The following is a 22050-nucleotide window of genomic DNA, read 5'->3' on the forward strand; positions in this document are numbered from 1 at the left end:
ATCTAATATCCTACTGGGAAACCCTATATATAGAAGTCGTCCAGTTTATTTCAAAGGTTAAAGATGAAGAAAGAAGCCAATAATGGTACATTTCAGAAATAATACAGTTTTGCAACAGCTTCTATTCTGTATGAGAGATGATAGATTTAACACATGTATTTTTACATTTAATTTGGCCACAATCAGAAGCTAATGATTAAAAAACATTCTACTTACTTCTAAGTACAGAGAATGATATCTTTTTAAAAAATAATATCCAACCAGTAGTATGTATTAAAAACTGCAGAAATCAACCACAAAATGCAATGGACTAGTGAGAAACCATGTTTCTCTTACCTAGTAGCATACTGTTCTATCCTGGAGTGTGTGTCATCATGAAACAGCTGTGGAGACTGGGAAGGACTAGTTCAAAAATAATAATAAAATAAATTAGTGGTGTCTAAAGCAATTCATGATATAGACAACATTATTTTTAAATCAAGTTAGACTGATAACAAATAAATACATGTACAGTATTCCTTGTTATTGCTTTGGGTCAGCCATGCCCTATAGTTCAGGGACATCAGATTCGCTGCAACCGAGCTAAAAGAAAACAACTGGCAAATGAGGCTTTCCAGATAAAGGGGTTCTGCATACTCACTCATATTGCTCTGGCCACATACTGATGAGAGTGATAGGACTGTAAGGAAGACGACGACAAAAAAAAAAAAAAAAAAAAAAAAAGAGAGAGAGAGAGAGAGAGAAAGAATGAAACCATGAAACCAAAACTTTAGTACCATTTAAGCAAGAGAAAGCTGGAGAAACACAAAATATTTTAAACAGCAACCCACCCTGAACCAGTAACAATTTATGTAGAAAAGAGACAGCAACAAATACTGCCACTTGTCATGGAGAGACAGAAGACTGACCTACATATTTAATTTTGTTACATAAAAATCAATTCAAAGAAAAATCCAAATCAGAGTTACTGATTGAACTGCAGTTCATAAACCATAATCAATTAATTTAAATTCTGCTCAAGTACTGGAACTTTCATTTTAAAGTTACTAATAAATGTATTTAAAAAAAAAGTGGGGTGCAAAAACCCCACCAATAACAACCCCCCACATAAGTCATAGCAATGCTTCTTCTCCTTATGCATAAAAATAATGAGGTAAATACATATTGTATTACATTCTCACACTAGAATAACTATAAAAGATTTTTTATTTTCTTTATTTTATTTATTAAAAGGAATGTATTACTGTATTATTGCCACCTACAGGTTGGAGAACTGATGCCAAGAGTTTTCTCAGCATGGTGCTGACAATTTATCTGTATATTTCCCACATGACTAGACCGACAGAATTTTATCCTGACTTGTGATTATAGTTTTATCATTCCAATTTCTGTCAGCACTGGCAAACTTTCATCACATTAAAGCAGCTTTGCTTTCCTGTGTTGGTGGCAGCTGAAGACTGCTCTGGTAGGTAACATTTGAATGTACTTTGCTTCCTTAGAAGCCAGTCAATCAATCAAGCAGTTTTCAGATTACTTCCTCCTCTATCTTAAACTGGTAACGAGGAGGTTTTGTTTACTTATTGCAGGCACAGCCCTATAGCCATGAAAGCCCTCAGACCTTGGGCACTAGCACTGAGCTGCTGTGTGAATGCAGTGTCTTTGCTGAAGCCTCACCTGGGCTGTTGTTAAGTGGTGCTGTGTTCAGCCAATGCAGGAGTGCCACAGACTCCAAGATGGGAGGGACAGTCAAGCCATGAAACTAATTCTAGCATCCTGTCAACACATCTTAATTTTTGCTCTCGTAAGAGTGTCTTTTGCTGACAACTGCCAAGTGAGTAAACAAAGTGGAGCACTTGTGTCAGTGCCATAAATAATACCAATGAGATACTGAGAGTGCTCTCTCTGATTAAGTCACCAATATTTCTGAAGCCTGTAGGATCCTAATTAAGTCAGACATTTCTAATTCCAGGAATTTTGACATAATCAAATAAGCAGTGCAGTTCCAAAAATCCAGTCTCCTCAAAAGGACTCTGTAAAACAGCTATTCAGTGCCCACCAAAATTACCTGCTTTGACCATTACCACGGACATCGTAAAGTCCATAGCTTTATAATACAATGCTGATAAAAACCTAAGCATAAAATACGCTACTTTAAAAATAATAGAGATGATCTGCAAATAATGTGAAACAATACAGAATAATATAGCACAAGGCTCTGCAACTTTTGTTGGCCATCTTTTGAGTTTCAGCTTTTTGTTTCTGAAAGAATAGACCAGTGACTCCAGGAGCAGCTGGTCTATAAACCAAGCTTACGTCTCCAGGTTGTCACCCTCCAATACCGTCTGCACAGGTAAGTAGCCAAGTCGGGGATGCTTTGCAAAATACTTCTTTGACCGGAATTTATTCTTCAGCACCTTCGTGAAGTCCCGTACATCCTCACCAGATGTTGTCTTAAAAATAAAAAAGAAACAAAACTCAACATTGCTAAATAGTACTGATTTAATGTCAGTATTATTGATTAATACCGCTGGTACTGTTCTGAAAAAGAATACAAGGAAGAACTTTGAAATTTCGATGATGCTAAAACTGCCTTTTAAGTATCGTGAGATACAGTACAATAATAATGCTAATGCACCTAAAAATTCTCTTCTACTGGAAAATAATAGCAAGGTTTCAAATTCCCAGCAATAAATGCATTTACCAATTACTTTATAAATTAGAGAAAAATTGTCACAGGTTCAAGTATTAAGCTAAGCATTTATATCCAGTCTCTATATTCATCCAGTGCTCTATATTCACAAAGTTTGACAAAATACTCACTGCCTCCCATTCTAGACCTACAACAGAAAACTCTACCACAAGATGGTAACTCTGCCACTATGTATAATATTCCAGAGTCAAAATAATGCACAGATGAAGTGGTGGCCAGTGTACAGGCACTATTCAAAAGCACAGGCAGGCCTGATAAGAACAATTAGTGCCTGAAGTAACAAACTCAGACTGATTCAGTGGTGTCCTTACTACCATGAAGTAAGATTAGGACATAGATTAGCCACAAGATTCCACAAGTCTAAATTTACAAGTTACAATCAATATCTTCCATCCCTCTCCGCAACTTTTTTACTGGTCGTGACTGATGCAGCCTCTTCCAAAACTGCTAAGTGCTTAGCCCCATCCCTCTCTGCTCCCTCCCCGCCCACCACCCTATCCCTGAGAACAAAATTAAAATTTATTCAACTGCTTTTAAAAATCCCTTTAACCGGTGAAAATCACAGCAATAATGGTAGTATTACTTTGGTAATACTATTTGGCTAACTTCTGCTATAAAGCAGGGATACATACAGGCATAAAATACAAGGCAAAAATGGCAATAAAGAGATCTGCAGGAAGAAACAATACTATAGAGTCTGCCTTTAAAGTGTATGAGCTCAGACTGTACTGCGTATTTCAACAGAACATCCCCTTCCAACCAGTACTATTAAGCATTTTCTCTTGCAACAGCAGTAAAGAAAACGTGGCCATTCACCTCCAGAATTACCTGAAGATTTGCAACAGCTTTTACAGACTTCCAGTCCAGCCTTTGTAACAAACTACAAATTGCATTCCTGTACCCTCTGCTTTGGGAGAAGTCTGTTAGCATCATAAGATGCCAAAGCCAAAGGACAACCACATGGGAAATAGAGAGGAAGACTGCAGTTTTGTAATCTTTTTCCTGATGTACTACAAAGAGACCTAAGGGCAGGTCAGGCAAACTATTCTCTGCTGTCAAAACATAAAAAACCTTCCATATTCATCTATATATTTTAATGTATGTATAATATATGCAGTTACAAACTCTGTAATGCACATCAGACAAGCAATAAAAACAGTAAAACAAACTGGCGTTGATAGGAGTTTCTCATATGTGGCTTTAAAAAGTAGAAAACCAACAGAGCAAATTTGTGACCAAGGGTTGTTTGAACCCCTGAATTTTAATAAAAGTGAATCCAGGGAGGGTTCACAAAATCCTTCTCAGTAAGCATCTCTCCAACCGCTGCACCATCCAAAGAAGTAGCATGAGGCAATGCAAAGGGCTGCTTATTCACATGCAATAGTAACTCCAACAGATGGAACTCTGTCTCAAGGCCGAGGAATGAAAATTTTAATACCTACACATTGTAGAAATAAATGTCTACTGAGCTACCAGACTTTTCCTCTGGTGTATTCTTTATTTGGTATGACAACTTGATTCTCAGAAAGAGGACTAACATGACTGTGTTCTGACTGAGCACTGCAAATACTAACCAGTGAAATTTGACCAAATTTGAAAGAACTATTTTGATTTACATGCAGTTAAGGTGCAATTCTTAAAAATGTCTTCTATTTTTTTTTCCTTTGGGCATATAACCACAAAACACATTCCAATCCAAAATCATGCAAGGGAGATGTACTATAACATTTTCCTTTTACAAAAAGAATAGCCAGGCACTGTTGTGAAGAATCTATCCTCTAAATTAAAACTAGCAGGTACCTTGGACACTTCCTCACATCAAGACATCTTGACTATTTCCACACAAATCAATAGGACAAATAGCACCATTGTTACAGAACTACTTCAAAGGCAAAGAAAAAAATACTTTCCTTCACTGAAAATTCAGTCTAAAGACCACGCTTTTGAATTCAATTTAAAATCTCAGTTCCTAGAGTACGACAAAGTTCAGCTGCCACACACAACTAAAAAACCATTGGTAGCAAGACATCTCAAGATGTCACTAGCTATAATCTGTAACAATTGACAAACTGCATCAGCGCTGCACAAAGACAGTTATAAGCAACAAAGATACAATTACTTGTAAACTAAGATACAATTACTTGTAACCCAACAAAAATTTAAGAAACCAGGATTTCACGGAAAGCAGTGAAAAAAAAATGAGCATGGTGAAATATGTTTTCCATATCTTAAAAACCCAGTTGGTATATGCTTTCAATCTACTGGAAATAGAACAAGCCTTCATTAGTAAAAAGTAATACCAAGATTGTAAGAAACTAATTGCAGGGCTTCAGTAAAATTTAATATAAAAATTACAACAAATATATGAAACGTTAATAAATAGTATAGAATAGTCATAATACATACACATTATATATATTCAATTTTATTTATTTCTCACTATTCTCTTTTTCAAAGAAAGAGTAATAATGGAAGCCCATGTTCTTATCCCTTTCACTTCACCGACCTATGTAAAATGATGACTAGTCTCCACCTAAGATATCATTCTCTTGATTACATTTATTATGTCCAACACAAAACCAATTTGCTGTTTTAATACACACAGAAAAACTGATTCCCAGAAGAGATGTGAACTTCACTAATGAATGCTGTCATTAAGCTCAGCCACATTAATAAAACACAAGTGCCACAGGATTTCCATTCAAAAAATCTTAAAAATAAAGGCAGTTATGTAGGACTATTACCAAATTAGATGCTAGGAAAAACTAAGAATATTTTTACATATCTGTATAAAATTCTATATTAAATATCTTATTTTCCCATCTTATCAGAAAAAGAATATGTAAAGGTGAAAAACAAACTAGAAAAACTTTGCATTTCTAGTATTTAAGAGGCAATTATGCTTTCAGATGCTTCTCATACTGATCTCTAAATTCTGGATGAAAGAAAAGACATAACTCATTATAATGGATTTTTTTTAATTTTTTTTTTTTTATTTTCATGACCAAGAAAACGAAATTGCAAGGTAGGAAAGTGCAAAATGGCATTACAGATTAAAATGCACTAGCTACATATAGCTATGTGGGGTAAATGGTCCTAATCTGAAATTAAGAAAAAATCTTACCTAATACAAATATCACAAAACTCATTAAAATGGAGAACATGTTCCTTAACCCAATCTCCACATTATTTTAAATTTGATAAGAACTTACTGTGCTTCTGAAAAATCCCTTTATATTATATGCTGAACTGCTCACCTGAAGACAACTAAATGGTCTTCCCTCCATCTGTGACTAAGCTCCAGTTCTAAATGTCAGCTTAAGTAATGGAAGCATTTTTTTAACCTATTTATTGTGAGTATTCTTGATAAAAATGTATTAATATGCATTAGCAGTAAGAAAGTGAAGCTAGATTTTATTAATGCAGTTTGATGAGTACATGCATTTATACTCTGCTTTTCAACACTGGCCAAGAAAGCAACATTTTAACATCAACAGCCTTTGAATTTAATTGAAAAGGCAGAGTGGATTCCTGTTCAAGCTATTTGTACTGTAATATAATGGATTCTAATGAACAATTCAGTGGCCTTTGGTACTTTTATTTCACAGACCCAGGTCTATGTTATTTTTCAGGCATTATTCCATTTAAACATATAAGCCATTCTACTAACTGCAAAAAATTTTGCGGTTCTTGGCTACTGCATTGCATTTAATGAGTTCAATATGTAGAGAGGTTTAGCAACAAATTGTATACCAACCACAGTGAATTATTACAAATAGTAAGAATAAACAATACAGGATTCTTTTTGTGAAATCAATTCTTCATTCCTAGACCAAATAATACTAGTTAAAATAGATTGCATGTGGGTACTGATTATGGAAGTCTAACAGGCGTCTAGGTCTGTTCATATAATGGGTCATTTCTTTTTACAGAAATGGAGGTAGCAGAGTGTACTCACAGGATCCAAATAAAATGCCAGCTCTCATCTTCAGCTTCCAAATTAACAGAGGTTGATGCTGAATCTCTAGTTTTATGCATCACCTAAATTATACTCCATTTCTTTTATTCTGCTCTACTTAAAACTTTCCCAAGTTCCTTCCTTTTCCCTCTTTTACACTGGCCCTTATCAAGAATGTAACTTTACTCCCCTTATTATCCCATAGTGGATTCACCTCACTCCTCCTATATTTCATGGAAAGAAGTGACTTTTGCCTTATGTTACCTTACTTTACACCTAATATTGCTTTAAAACTACATTCTTTCTGCAGCAGTAACAGAAATTTTCATTATAATACAAGCTATCTCTATTCCCAGGGACAGAGAGGATTCCAGCCATTTCCAGAATATATTTTTCAGTTTGTCAGCCTTCACTTGTAAATGGGATGGCTCACAGTTACATAATGTGAACCTGTTTAACAAGAACTGAAAATTTATCTTAGATATCAAATCTGCTGCCTCAGACAAAACCTGGAATTCATCAGAAATACACCATCATGTTCTAGGAAAAGTACAACACCCCATGTCAGATGTAATCTGTATTTGACTAACTCAATAGGAAGGATATCTTATCCTGCAGACCAGCAGCATTATCTATTTCAACACTCCTTACATCTCAATTTCTGAATTTTCTGCATATTACAGGCAGTAACAAAGAACATTTCTGTTCCACTAAAGATGAGGCTTATAAGGAGAAAAAAAAAAAGTGAATGTTTAATGATGTCTACTCATAGACCTACAAATCCTGAGGTTAGAATGGTCATGTGATAAAATACAATAAACATTAAACCAGCTGAAAAAACAAATCTGCTTAAAAAATATTCTTCAGAGTATACCCTGACATGCCAATTTATCAATAAAATCCTAACATTTGGTTAGAGAACTAATGAAAATACATTAACATTACTCATGTTTTTTTCTGACCATAATGAAGGAAAACCATAACTTAATAGAATTCGAATTCCGTTAGAGAAGACATGCCAGACAAAAAAAGAGAGGGAAAACGCAGGTAGTAAGTCCAACAACTACAGCAAAAGAGTCAAGTAACTCAAGGAATTTTTGCTACGATAAGAACCCACAGTATTGTGCGACACTATTGAAAAATTTCCTCTATTGAATCAGCTCTAGTTACAATCTGGCCTGAATTTTTATGAGCATGCAGACCTTTCACCACTGTCGTATAGAACACATACCAAGTATCCTATTAATTTATTTGTGGCTGAGTTAAAATCTGTGAATGTAAACAAGAATCTGATAAAAAAAAGTGAGAGTTCTATTTGCATGTAGCAACCCAGCCACTCCTTCCATTAAGAAAGACTCCTAGGAATCTCCTTTAAAAATTGCGTTTGAAACATCATTAGGAAAATACAGTGTTATGAAATTACGTGAGTAATGTTAATGCATTCGTCAGCTACTGCTGGTAAATATCTCACACCATTTCTGGTTAGAATCTCTACACCATTTCTCATTAAAAACTATCAATTTTGTTTATTTTTTTCCAGCTACACATCAACTTTTATATATCCCAGTATAGCAATTACAGAACAGAATGAAACACAACCTATTTCTAATCACATTTTCATGAAGCAAGGAAATGCTGGTCTTGAAAACAAAGATAGATGACACCCCCCTAAAAATATGAATATGCATTATTAGAATATTAAATAGTCTTTGCCATAGTATTGCAAGAGTAAAGGGAGTCCTATTTCTCTGACATGTTCTTACCCTTATCATGTGTGTATATATAAGAACAGCAGTTACATTTAATATTCAAACTTTGTTTCACCAATCAGAAGTGAAATTTAAGTTTTCTCAGAGGTGGATACTGCTACCCATTTCTATAGAATCCAAATGCTCCCCACATAAAATCAGCAAAACCCGAAAAGTTCCTGATGCCTTCAAGAGAAAGGTGGGAAGATAAGCCATATTAAACATATGAAAAAGAAATCCTGCCTAGGTAACAACGATTATGAAAGAAATTTAGACCTCAAATCTGGGTTGTTCTCCATTAGAAACACTGAGTAAATTGGTACTCACAGGTATACAATACTCCACCATTGGATAATGCAATTTATGCCCCTTTGCTGTACGGCCAGAAAAGAAACAGCTCTGACAGACATCATAGTTGAAATGTTTTAAGCTCCGGTACCTGTGGGGACATTAAACAAAGTGATTAGAGGTTTACTTCTAATTAAGCCTCACAAAGCAAATTATTCTCTGAAATGGTGCCACCTGCTTTTCAGCAGCAGCAACACAAGGACACAGTGAGTTTGTTGGGATTAGCCCCAAGAGAACTCTGAAGTGTGTGAGTGTGCACAACCAGAACATGGCATGTCCAACACTCATCATGGCTGCAGGCCCAGGGACACCAGTGCCACTGCAGCAGCTGCAGGGGACACAGCAAACCTGCAGCCCTCTCAGTCCACAGAACCTTCCTACTCTACACACCTCACTGAGTATTTAAAAGCTCCTGTCTCCATATCAATGCAGAGAGCCATTGTCAACCACCTGCTGCCCAAGCAGCTTTGATGCAGAAAAATCTTACAGGCATCAGCTTCATTGATAGACTGGGAAGAATTTATAATTTTAAAGTTTTTACTGACTTTAAATTATATTATTTTTGTTTTTCTTCTCCTCTATTTACTATTCGTGTGTTATCTCAAAGAAACTTTTATAAACCAGACTGGTTTATTTTAGTTTTTACACTCAAGAGTTAAATTAAAGGTTTGTAAACCATTTTGATGCTCAGAAATTCTACACACATTTTCATTTCTTGAGAAATTAAATTCTCAATAACTCATGAATTCTAAGAATAGTTTAAAATTCAGTTAAAATATATAATTATTTGTTTACTTTTGGTTGTTTTTTCAAGAGAATGTATGTATAAATAGGATAACAAACTTCTACAGTATCCCTTGTACTAAATGTAATCACCAGGAGCATGATCTATTTCTTTATTTAGCCTAAATCAACAATTCAACTCCAGATTCCACCCACTGTTTCTATGCTATGGTTGTTCTGACTGGATGAGGTTATATCATTTGTATGAAACTAAAATGAGCTAACTGAACCAAACTGAATAGCTACTGAATAGTTAAAGTTTAAATTAAATTGTTTCCTGAGAGTAGTTTTCAGTACCCATCCACAATTTTCCCCTGTTGAGTTTTATGTTTTGTTTTGCAAGAGAGTATGTATCTATAAATGTAAAGGTTCACTTCAAAAGATGCTGATCCAAATTGTTTAAAATTATTTATAATCTTTTCTCAGAGCTGTGCATTAAATGGCTACATTTACCTTCTGTTAAGATGCTAGATGCTCTTGTTGCAGATCTTTAACTTCATTGTATAAATTATTTAAAATGACCCATTCTAAATGGGTCTTTGTCTTCTTTTCTGTCTCTCTGCCCTCCTGCACATAGTATAACATAGCTGAGCTAGAGTTTTGTCTCCCTATGCTTCCTCAAATGATAATAAAGCAGGAACACTTAGAGAGTTTCATCTTCTCTTAAGACAGGCAACAAAGTTTGATCAGATTATTACTTCTGCAAAAACTCACATACGTACATTTATAATAAAAAAAGAAAAAGAGGGTTGCTAGCTCAATCCCGTAAGATTGACTAAAGCCAGCATTCCTAAAACTAAGCAAGATGAATCTGACCTCAGGATTCATTTTATTATCCTCTAAAAAAGAAAGATGGAGAACAGAAAGCACAATGAACAAAAATTACTCATCTGCCTAGATACCTGAAGAAAGATCTTAGAAACACTTACATGATAGACTGCTTTATCTTTTTCCTAGACAATACATTAGACTCCCTGACCACAGCAGAGGAAAAAGCCAGTTTCACTGAACTTTAACTCTAGTCTCTACTGTAGATTTTGGAGATGGGGGTTGCATCACTTTATACACTGCAGCAATCTTTTTAAAAATGCATGTTAATCACAGTAATACTTACTAAGGGTACCAACTACAGTTTAGGAGAATAATATGGAGAATATTCCCCATGTAATATTTTCTTCTAGAATTTACACCTTTCTTTGAAAAGACAAAAGTTAGATTATATTCAGGGACATAGACAGGGACTTTGCAAGTCTCATCACAGCAATGCATCACTGTTTGTTTTCAGCAAGGCAAGACTGATGCTGAAGGGTGTTTTATACTGCCTGGCATAAGTTAGTTTCCAAAGCCTTATGCAGGAGAGCAGACAGACCGTCCACATTTTTTTTACTGATCACCTCCTTTTTGATCTTGTGTTCACAGAACACATGGGGTGTTTATACTTCATTTATAAATTTATACTTCATTTGCTATCTCTTGGATCCACCAATCCAAACCTACATGTACCTCTGTCAGCCACAGGACTACTGGGTGTCTAACAGAGGCACTGCATGACCCAGAACTGCACCAGCTCAGGCCACACTGTGGCCTCACTGTGGGTGACAGATCCCATCTTAAAGAAGCAAAACAGAGGAAGAACAGACAGAAAGAACTTCATTTGTTGGAAGACTTAAGAATGTGGATATTTTCAGAGAAACATTGCACCTAAAACCTCTCCTCTTACCTAAATCCAACAATTGGACACTCTTTACAGATGTTGCACTTGGCCTGATGTTTTGCTGTTTCTGCAGCTGCCACACGGTGTAGAACTGGTAACCACACCATAGACTGTGGTTCTAAGCGCATCCAATCTATAAATTGCTTTACACTTATTTCTGGCTTATTGTGGTTCTGTGGAGAGAAAAACCCATATCCAAATTTTAAAAAAAGCAAACCAAATACCAAAAAAAACCAACCATCCAACAAAAAAGCCCCCACAAACCAAAACAACAGACGCCCACACGTAGATTTTCCATAGGATTCTATGGAAAAAAGACCCCAACAATGTGCACGAATTCTTTTTATGACAGTTTAATCCAAAAACATTTAGAGGATACAAGAACTAGCCTCAATGAAAAAGAAAATAAAGACAAGTCAGTAAGACTTTAGAAGATTAAACAGCTGTGATAGAATAGACAGATGGTAGCAAAGATGGAGGCCATAGTAAAGAAGTAACAGAGTGCATAGTACAGCCATCTTTCAACTGAAAGCTCTTGAAAAATAAGTATGGGCATAAAAGGGAAGCACATTCTGCAGTTTAGACATACTGAAGACATGGCTGTCTTCTGACTTAAGATTGACGACAAAATCCTAAAAGTCAGTAGTGTTTGCATGTCTGTACTGATTGCCCCAAGACTCATGATTTTTTTATTGTGTTATAAGCCCATGGAGTTCTTTGTATTGAGCACATTAAACACAACACACGCATGTAACAAACAAACAGCAAAGTAAAGAGCAAGAAAGGAATCTGCCATTTATAGGCAATCACTAAGGAATGTAGCAGAGCTAATATATTAACACGAGTGTTTTAAGAAGCAAACAAATACATTTCCACATTTTTTGAGTTGTGACCACCAGAGGAGCCTAGCTATAAAGGTATTACATTCATCAACTTCATTAGCAATAACAGAGGTCATATTTCTGAGCTCAATGGAAGGAATAAAATAAAGATTAAAATGAAAGTTATTCTTAAATGGTAGCACATGATGGAAAGCAATGCTTAAGCTTCTTAACCTATTCATGGTCCAAGTCCATTTTTGGCATTAAGAGGGAGAAGCATGAAAAGAAAGGTGTTTCTTCCTCACCAATTTGTTTTTAATGGGTTGAGATAACTGACATGCAGCTACAGCTAGACATTTTCTCTACGCTCTCCTAATGACCAGGGACTGATCTATTCATGTGAGATGAGGGATGCAGCCTCATCATCAGTATAATCGTAATAACACATCACATATTTAAACCCTGTCTGGCTAGTACCCCTCACCCATAATTGAATAGCATGGGAGATGGGGCAGATCCTTGAGGAACATAAAGATCATTCCTCTGTCACACAGAAAGTCTTTGAATAACAAATGAATTATTTATTTCAGCATAACTCAAACCTCTGAAGGCCAGTGATAGATATGTCAAGCACCATCCCTTATTGTCTGAAGCAGCAATGTTAAAACATCAGGGGAAGCTTTACATGGTTAATTGGTCAAACCAACTTCCATGAGTATCTACCAAATTATTCATGACCTGTAAAACACTCTTCCAATCCTAATTGCCTGAATCCAGAAATTAATCCAATAGCTCCGGAAAAAAAAGCCAGCACAATTGCATTTTTCAAAGAACTGGACAAAAAAGTAGAAATCTCTATGAAAGACTGGCAAAAGAAAATCCTCTGAAAGTTCACTAAAATCTTTTATGTTCAATTCAATAAAATCAGAAATATCCAAGTCAGTAATTTTATATAAGCCATGGTATATTTTTAAACCATATACAATTTCTGACAATGCTCAAATCAGCTGCTTTCAGAAAAATAATACACCAAAGCAGCATAGCTATCACTAGCTAACATTTGGAGCCTTAGGCATCCTTGAAAAAGTCAGAGTTAGTTGTGTTCCATTACAACATCCTATTTTTAATTCTCATCTTCTTTAAACAGACAGACACTCCTTGCAGCCTCATTAACCCCCTGCATGTAGTGTGGAGCTGCACAGCAGGCTGCAAGAGCTTTATTCCATGTTCTGATGTGCTGCATAAAGCCTTGTAATATCAAGAATACACTTGAAGTTTCATGCAACTGCAAGGTCTTTTGTCAGTAACATAATGCTAAATAATTTCCTTGTGCACAAGGTCAAAACTTATTATCAACATCATTTTCTTGTTCTGTTGAGATCATGCCTTATTCCAGCTGGAAAAAGCATGTTGTTCTCAGAGCATCAGGTTACTTTCAACAATGCAAAGCAGGATGATTGGCTGCTACATTTTTTACAGCTTTTAGAGCAGCAAACATACCACGGTCAGAATCATGAAGATTTATATATTCTGTTGGCTAAACATAATCTCCAATTTGATCCTCTCCTAAACCGTAAACCATCTTTTACAGCTGCATTTTCACATGAATTTCTCATACTTAGTTGCAGGAGCATATTTATTTCTATTCAAAACTCAGTGGATGTTTTTATATTCTTCTCTTCTTTTTACATCATTGTGTATAAGTGAAACTGGAGACATCAGAGAGGGTTTGGTTTTGTTTTGTTTTGTTCTTCACATGAAGGTCTTTACCTTACCTGTTGGAAGCAGCTGCGCACGCTGGGTTCAATGTTGCTGCCACCGAAGGCTGCCACTTCCCCAAGCTGTCGTGGGATCTGGATAGCATCGTGAAGCAGAAGGCCCAGCTGCCTCTGGTCACACATTTCTGTAGGGCCTGCCACCTCCTTGAAGAGGTCTGCAACATCAACATAAGACACCATCTCATTCCATTTCCATGTACACCTCCTTTCCTTCAATAATGCTGCAGCTCAAGCTTTTAATTTCTGTGTTATTGTCATGATTACAAATGGTCACAGTCCCATTTACAAGAGTTTATCCTCATCTAATCTCAATTTATAACCATAAATAAGAGAAAAGTAAGGTCAAATAAATAAGGTCAAATAAATCTTTTCACCATCAAAAAGTCACTTAACATCCCCAACATCCTTCTCTCTAAATTCAAGAGAGATGGATTTGATGGGTGGGCTGCTGGATGGATAAGAAATTGGTTGGATGGCCACAGCTCAGAGTCCCAATGGACAACAATGACTAGTCAAGTCCCCCAAGGGATTGTAGCGGGACCAGTGTTATTTACTATCATTAATAAAACAGATTAAGGGATCGAGTGCAACCTCAGCAGGTCTGCAAGTGACACTAAGCCAAGTGGTGTGGCAGACACACCCAGAGGACAGGATGCCATCTACACCTGGACAAACTCGAGAAGTGGGTCCCTGGGAACCTCATGGAGTTCAAGGCCAAGTGCAAGGTAGCAAGGTGCTGTACCTGAGTCATGGCAACTCCCAGCATCAGATCAGGCTGGGGCATGAAGGGACTGAGAGCAGCCCTGTGGAGAAGGACTTGGGGGTGCTGGTAGCTGAAAAGCTGGACATGTGCACTTGTAGCCCAGAAGGTCAACCTGGACTGCATCAGAAACACCTGGCCAGCAAAATGAGGGAGGTGATTCTGCACACTCTGCTACTGTGAGACCCCACCTGGAGTACTGAGTCCAGCTCTGGGGTCGTCAGCACAGGAAAGATGTGGAGCTGTAAGAACAGGACCAGACGAAGGCCAAAAAACTCATCATAGGAGAGATGTTCCATCACTCTGAAGAAAGGCTGAGAAAGCTGGGGTTGTTCAGCCTGAAGACTCCAGGGAAACCTTATTGTGGCTTTTCAGTACTCAAAGGGGACTTATAAGAAAGCTGAGAACAAAGTTTTTAGCAGGGCTTGTTGCAATAGGACAAGTAGCAAAGTTTTTAAACTAAAAGAAGGCAGATTTAGACTTGTTATTAAGGAAGAAATTTTTTTACAATGAGGGTAGCAAAACACTAGAACAAGTTGTCCAGAAAGATGATAGATGTTCTATCCCAGGAAACATTCAAGACCCAATTGGACAGGCTCTGAGCAACCTGCTCAAGCAGAAGATAACTCTGCTCATTGCAAGGTGGTTGGTCCAGATGACCTTTAAAAGCCCCTTCCAAACCAAACAATTTTATGATTCCATGAAGAATGAAATAATATTTCAGGTGCTAATGAGTATCAGCATCTTATGCTAAAAAACTATGTCATAGTTCAGTTGGTTAGGGACAGAAGCACAATCACTCTGAACTGAGACCGGAAGTTACCACAAGTCACAATGTGAAATAGCTTAAAGCAAGAGCATCGGACAGAAGGACAACTTGAGCTTAGCAAGCTTAACTTAACAATAATCATATTTTCTTCCTGGATAACCATGTCTACTTCCATGTATTTTTCCTTCACTGATTCCATTTTCCTAAGGTAGGTGTCAAGCCCTGCAGTATAAATGGATGAACAACAATGACTGTAACAATGGAAAAAATTGATGCTGAAAGAGATCAAGAAAATTTTTCCAGATACAGGCACTGGGAAGGAAGATACAGCTTGTTCCTACATTCACAGTAAAGCACCTAGTTGATAGGCCTGTCAGCAGAGTAGTTATTATTTCTGAAGTGCTTTCTTAGCATATTTCTTTGATCGGACAATTTTAACTGTTAAAATTCTCAGCTAATAACGTTAATGTTTCTGCCAATAATTTTGATTTCTGAACTCTGCAGCTGTGTACATAAGCATTTAGTCACCAGATTAATCTTTTCTGAAAATATCTTAAATGCTGAGTTTATCTAAGAAATATTTCTTAATTCGGTGATTTGTACAGATTACAGAAGAAGTGGAATCAAATTCTTATGTTCATTCCAGCTGGTTTTTGCAATCTCCTTTTGCACTCAATGGCTGGCTTGGATTAAAGCTCCAAGTAATCTTAAAAGGAAAAGAATCCATTTATATTATGCTCTTACTTTTTCATGTTTCCCATCAGAACAACCACTAATAAATTAGAAATACATGAAATTTGAAAATTCAGTCTTACTGCACTTCTGATAGAGAAAAGGACAACCTTTGTTCAGAAACACTCATAAGTAACTCTTATTACATGGTGTAAATTGTTTTGCCCTTCATATAGAGCAACTGACAAGCTTTGTCAGTGTGCCTCAGACAGTCTGGGCACATTTTTTTCCTTCTCAAAGGAGGTGGAAGCAGAAGAAACAATCTTCACAAAATAAAAATCCAGATGACTGAACTAACTTTTACATTTTATTGTATTTTTCTCACCCTTCCTTGCCTAGTCAAACAGCAGCTACAGCATCTTGTCCACTCAGTGATGAGAAAAAAAAAAAAAAAAAACCAACACAGACAATAGAGGGGACAGTATTAATATTGTAGAGCTGCAGGCTCCTCTTGGCAATCCCAGATTCTGGCTATCTTCTTCAGCTGAGGATGGGACAGTTTCTCAATTTCTAAGAGTCGGTTTAAAAAAAACTGTTAGTGTTACAAAAATAAAAAATTGTCTTATTCTTTCTGTTTGCATCAGTCTGCAGTGGAAACAGGCCATAAAAGAACAATTCATTAGCTGCTGGAGCTGGGAGACAGATGAAGCAATTTCTTATGCCTTAAAACTTCAGTTGATTGCAGAGCTGGTAAATAGCAGAAAACGATGTGACAGGAGAGGGAATAGTGATCAGCTAGGAGAAAACTAGAAAATACCTTTGAAGAGCTCAAACTCCTCCAAATTATTTGTTTCTTAACACTGGAACCTGTGCCACAACAAAAGACTGTCCAGGTGCAAGGAGTTTTCTTTTCCCAAACCCCTCAATGCCTTCAGTGTGGCACATAGTAGGAGAAGCTCCTAAACTGAAGGCATGGAAAGCAAGGATGCTCCTGTTTTCTGACCTACCTACCCCAAATAACCCATGAGCTATTCCCAGGCAAAGGAGGCATGGCAAGAGCATCTCTCAAATGGGAGATGGAGGAGAGTCTGTTTCAGCTCTGACAGGGAGCACCCAGGCACCCTACTCACCACCAGTGGGAAAGGGGACTCCACATATCACCCACCAGCAATCTCAAAAGTCACAACCTCTTTTTAAAGGAGTTTGTTAACATGTACACACACAGTAAAGGAGTTTCAACATTGCTATAAAGGTTAAACTGTATAAGAGACTCTACCAAATGACAAGAAGAATGACTGAGGAATTGTCTGTGGCATTGTCACAAACAGAATGCACATTCTAATTTTTTTTTTTTTTAGTTAGTTTCAAATGGTTTGAAGATTTACAACATAAACATAAAAGTAAAAAAAATTAAAACCCAACACATACCAAAGATACTGTACATCACTTGAAAACTGAACTGCTTAGAAGATGAGATTTATTAAGTAGCCCTTCTTTTCCATCTCAAATCATGAAGATTTTACTCATTAAATGATATGACCCAAAAGCTACACACTGTAAAAAACTTCATATGAGGTTTTTTTCTGTTTCTGCTGCCAGTCTGGGCTTTGGGTGTTAGAAATGAGTGCAGGTAAGAGTGAAGTGCACACAAACGCATTCTTATGTAGCTCACAAGTGACCCTCCTTGTCAGTAGAGAAAGCAGAGAATAATACGCGTATGGCCAGACCAGGACACTGGCCTCATCAACAGCTTAGAAGCCTGAGACTTCTCGCCCTAAAGCATAGATGTAAGCAGCTCACAACTACTGAATTACTCTTGAAGGTCCATTTTCATTGTCATGAACATTCAGACATGTGCTTGAAGTTAAGCATGTTTTAAACATTTTCAAGAACAGGCATTCTTTAATTGAGGCTTCAATGTTTCCCCTAAAGCAATTGGAACTTTTAAATAAAGATCCATTCTCATGTCAATCCTGAAGTCTAGAATCTTAAAAAGAAGCTTAATTAAATTAAAAAACAAAAATCACAGAAATTTCTGTCAAAACATTTTTTAAAAACAGGTCAAGTGAAAAGATCCTACCTATACTGGAAACGAACATAGAGTCTCTAGGAAGGCTGAACATTTGAGCAGAAAGCATTCCAGTCAAGAGTTTCACAAAAGAATTAAGGATTTATGCAAAAGTTTTTAAAACAAGAAACTTGCTTATTTTACCACCAACTAGTCTAAGAAGCGTGTGCCTCTCCAGGGCTAGTGCATTGAAGGCACAGTCTGTGCTCTGCTGAGGGCTCTAACCACAACCATCCAATGACTGCCACTCTCAGAGCAGCCTGTGACTGCCAACACCTCAGAAATGCTTAGAAGAAACAGCCAAAAGGAGAAGCAAACTCCAAGAACTGGTTCAAGAAAGGGAAAAATCAAAAGGCAGGTAATTAGTATTAAGCACTCATGTTTGGGGATCCTATTTTTTTTTCCAAGTGACTGACTTTCTTGAAAACACTCAGAAATTCCATCACAATTTTCACTCAAGGACTGAAAACTCAGTATATATGACAAACTTTCTCTCAATAAGAGATGATTAGTAGGGTATGACAAAATCAAAGGAGCTCATATCAAAGAGGAGTCTATGACAGCTTGTGCCAGAGGACCCCAGAATGCTGACTTCAAAGCCACTGCAAGCCAAGAACAGTACCTGACACACACTTCCTTCGTTAGCAAAATTTCTTTTGAATTGAGGAGTTCTTCTGTGACAATTTTAAGGTTCATAAGGACAATAAAGCTAACAAAGATATCAAAGCCTGGTACATTGATCAGGGCAGGAGTTACAACAAAAAGGATGCATTATCTGACTATTAATTCTCTGCTTTGAGAATGCAAGCAACTATTTTAATTTCAGACGTATTTCAGGTTGAAGTTACGATCACTTGGTAAAAAAGTCCTCGGAAACTTATTCTATACTAATTTTTTTAGGACTTCTGACAGCATCCTTCAGAGTAAAAGTCCATCTTGTTGACATAAATGATGTAAAATCAAAATGTAGCCACTATAAGCTGCCATTTTAATTTTATTACTAAATGCAAAGAAACAAAATAAATATGAAGCTGACTAGTAATTTCCTTATTCTGCTTCAGTGCCTGTATTTGACAACTATATACTAATGTATTACCAATAGCAATTTAATGGGAGTATTCTCAGGTTTCAGAGCTTTTTTGAAACCATCTTTTCCTAGGGTTATCAGTTTATCATCTACAGCCTAACTCCTACACTTTATGAAAGCTTTTTATTTCACACAGAACAGCAGATTACCTTCTGAATTGTCATTATGGAACAAAGGTATGTCCATCAAGCTCTTTTTTAGTTATGGAATACTTTACATATACTTCACATACATGTCAAAAGTCAGAAGGAAACTAAACACCCCAAAGTCTCAATATGTCATTCAGATGTCAAAGTATGTCCCAATGCATAAAACACCTCTACTTTCGTTCAATGTTAATGACTAAGTTTACAAGATTGCTTAAAAATGTTTTTAAGGAAAGCAGAAATTTTTGCAGAGCTCCAAAGGTACATGGAGCAAATTCAGTCTCTCTATAATCTTTTTCATGTGTTTCCAAAATGAGTCAAGGAACTACTGTAAAGAACAGAAAATTTAAGATTAAGTGCATAATATGTAAATGTCCATCATCTCGAATGCTCTAATATAGCACTTCATCTTTTTCTTCTGTATTTGTCAGAGGTTTTTTTCCAGAAAATTACTCAATTCTCTCCTGGTCCTGCATTTATTTTTTAAAAATATTTTTATATTACTCAGCATTTCTCAAGCTTGTGAGAGTACTAAATTCAACATAATTTAAACTTTCATTGTGCAATTCTGGCAGAAAGCACATACACTGAAAAACCATTTTCAGAGTTCAGACAGTCTTTGTTGTAGACCACTAAATACAATTGCTGGATTTTGATGTATTTCCTTGCTTTATCAGGCATGTCAATCTGATGCGATCAGCACTAACTTGCTTGACTTTTCCCTAAACAATACATATACAAGAGAGAACAGAATCAAATATAATACTTCTCCATCTTCCACACAGCTATATTCTCCTTTTCTTTTAGGGACTGCAGTACTGGGACTTCTGACAATTCAGAATGGACAGTAACACATTCCAGCCAAGATATAAATCCTACTTTAACCATTGCCACTAGTGATAATGAGAAGAATTCTCTTTCACTTACTCAAAAGAAAACTGCCTTGGAAAAGGCCGGAGAAATGTTTTACTACAAATTTTGCTAGGTGCTTTGTCATTATACATGATTTAATTATATAGAGTAGTTTGTAAAAGAAGTTCTTCCTTACATCTGCACTAATGATATAGAATAGTTTGTAAAAGAAGTTCTTCCTTACATCTGTACTTCTCTTCCAGAAGGCCCTTAGAAAGAGACATCAAGCCAATTTTCAGGGACTGCACTCGAATTTTTCCAGTTCGGCCACTGAAATGATAAAGACAGGACAATTTAATACAGTTTCATTTTATTTCATTCCAACTCAAGTCTATTAAAGACATTAGGGAGTGATATTTCAAATATACTTCAGATCTAAAAAAAACCATTAACACTGAAAATCACATAAAGAATTCTTCCCATAAAAAAGCTCAGCTTGCCTTCCAAGTGGTTTTACATGTCAAAACAGCTTGTATTACTACAAAAGAATAGACATTTAGTTCTGCAAAGTTCTGAAAGTGATTTATTAATGTAATATACATAGAAAAAAATACACGAGCACACAGCAGGAAGGCCTATTACGCAGTGTGAAACACAAGGACTGCAAAATAAAACCAAGTTTTTTATATCACAGTAATTAAATATTTTTCCTTTGTTTTGATTATTGTTTTGTTTTGTTTTGTTCATTTGTTTGGGGGTTTTTTGTTTCTCGTTTTATGTTCAAAATGTTCTGACATCCACAATATTGGGACATAAATAAGCAATCACATGCACTAATTTAGTGATTTGGAGGTGTCATTCTTTTTAAGCAATGTCACTCCAGGCTCATCTAGTCCAGCATGAAAAAAAGTATGTTCAAACATAAAGAGCAACTTGAGAACCAATAAGTAGGTTCCAAAGCAAGCAATGTTAAGACTGCAGGGTAAATGCTCTTCAAAAAGATACTAAAACAACAAACCCAGCTTACATGGAAAAGGACAATTTTAAAGTTCAGAAGATCAATGCAGAAACATATTCTTAAAAATTCTTTCTTCTTTCAAACATGAAACACAATTCGACTTTAAATGAGATGTTGAAAAAAAAATCTTCAGAAGAGTTAAACTGTATCTATGACACACATAAGGTTAGTTGGGTCTTTCACCAACAAGTAAGATAACACTAAATTTAATATCACCTCAAACCTTACTTTGGTCCTTTCTGCCACACTGAAGTTATATATACACTTTAATTACTTCTGAAATGGTTATTACACATCTCTTTCTATCCTATCCATTCAGCATATGGTCTGCTGTCTGATTTACATCATAAATGTTGTGCTGAATACAAAATTATTAATTTACTCCTGGTTTCTTGATAAATTAGCTAAGCAACTTACAAATATTAATGCATTTGTCTTCACAACATCATCTAATCTAGTAACACTAGACAGTAGTATCTTCATTCCCTAAGATGGAACAGAGGTACAGAGAAATTATTGCTAAATTAATCAAAAACATCTATTACTTTTACTGCCTAGTTGGAAAATCAGGACCCAATTTTCCAGAATGTTATAAAAGTGTCACCTTTTTATATATTCAAGCTTAGCTTCAAATTACCTCTTTCAATCACAGACACTACATCATTATGGCATACCTTGCCGTCTAAATGGCTCATTTTACACCCTGATAAAGTTATTTCCCTATTCCTTCCTGTGTGTGGTTGTTTGTGTTTTAAATTCATATTCATCAGAAAAAAAGTGAACATTTATTTGGGTTTGATTTAACTCAGGATAGACAA

The 22050-nt window shown here is 36.2% G+C and overlaps 1 protein-coding gene across 7 annotated transcripts in view; it reads right to left on the reverse strand.

Annotated features, from left to right (window-relative positions):
• UTRN (utrophin) overlaps positions 1-22050 on the reverse strand; it is a 349507-nt gene that overhangs the window by 24840 nt on the left and 302617 nt on the right. For all 7 annotated transcript variants that reach the window (XM_066178907.1, XM_066178906.1, XM_066178908.1 and 4 more), the window contains 7 exons: positions 20459-20544; positions 13858-14015; positions 11268-11434; positions 8744-8855; positions 2314-2450; positions 641-679; positions 337-402 (listed from right to left, as the gene is read on the reverse strand). In XM_066178907.1, coding sequence (XP_066035004.1) covers positions 337-402; positions 641-679; positions 2314-2450; positions 8744-8855; positions 11268-11434; positions 13858-14015; positions 20459-20544 — 765 coding nt within the window. The remainder of the gene's footprint in view (positions 1-336; positions 403-640; positions 680-2313; positions 2451-8743; positions 8856-11267; positions 11435-13857; positions 14016-20458; positions 20545-22050) is intronic.

This window comes from Chamaea fasciata, unplaced genomic scaffold (assembly GCF_029207755.1).
Source record: "Chamaea fasciata isolate MVZ Bird 193981 ecotype frontalis unplaced genomic scaffold, bChaFas1.0.hap1 SCAF_3, whole genome shotgun sequence".
Classification (NCBI taxonomy): Eukaryota; Metazoa; Chordata; class Aves; order Passeriformes; family Sylviidae; genus Chamaea; species Chamaea fasciata.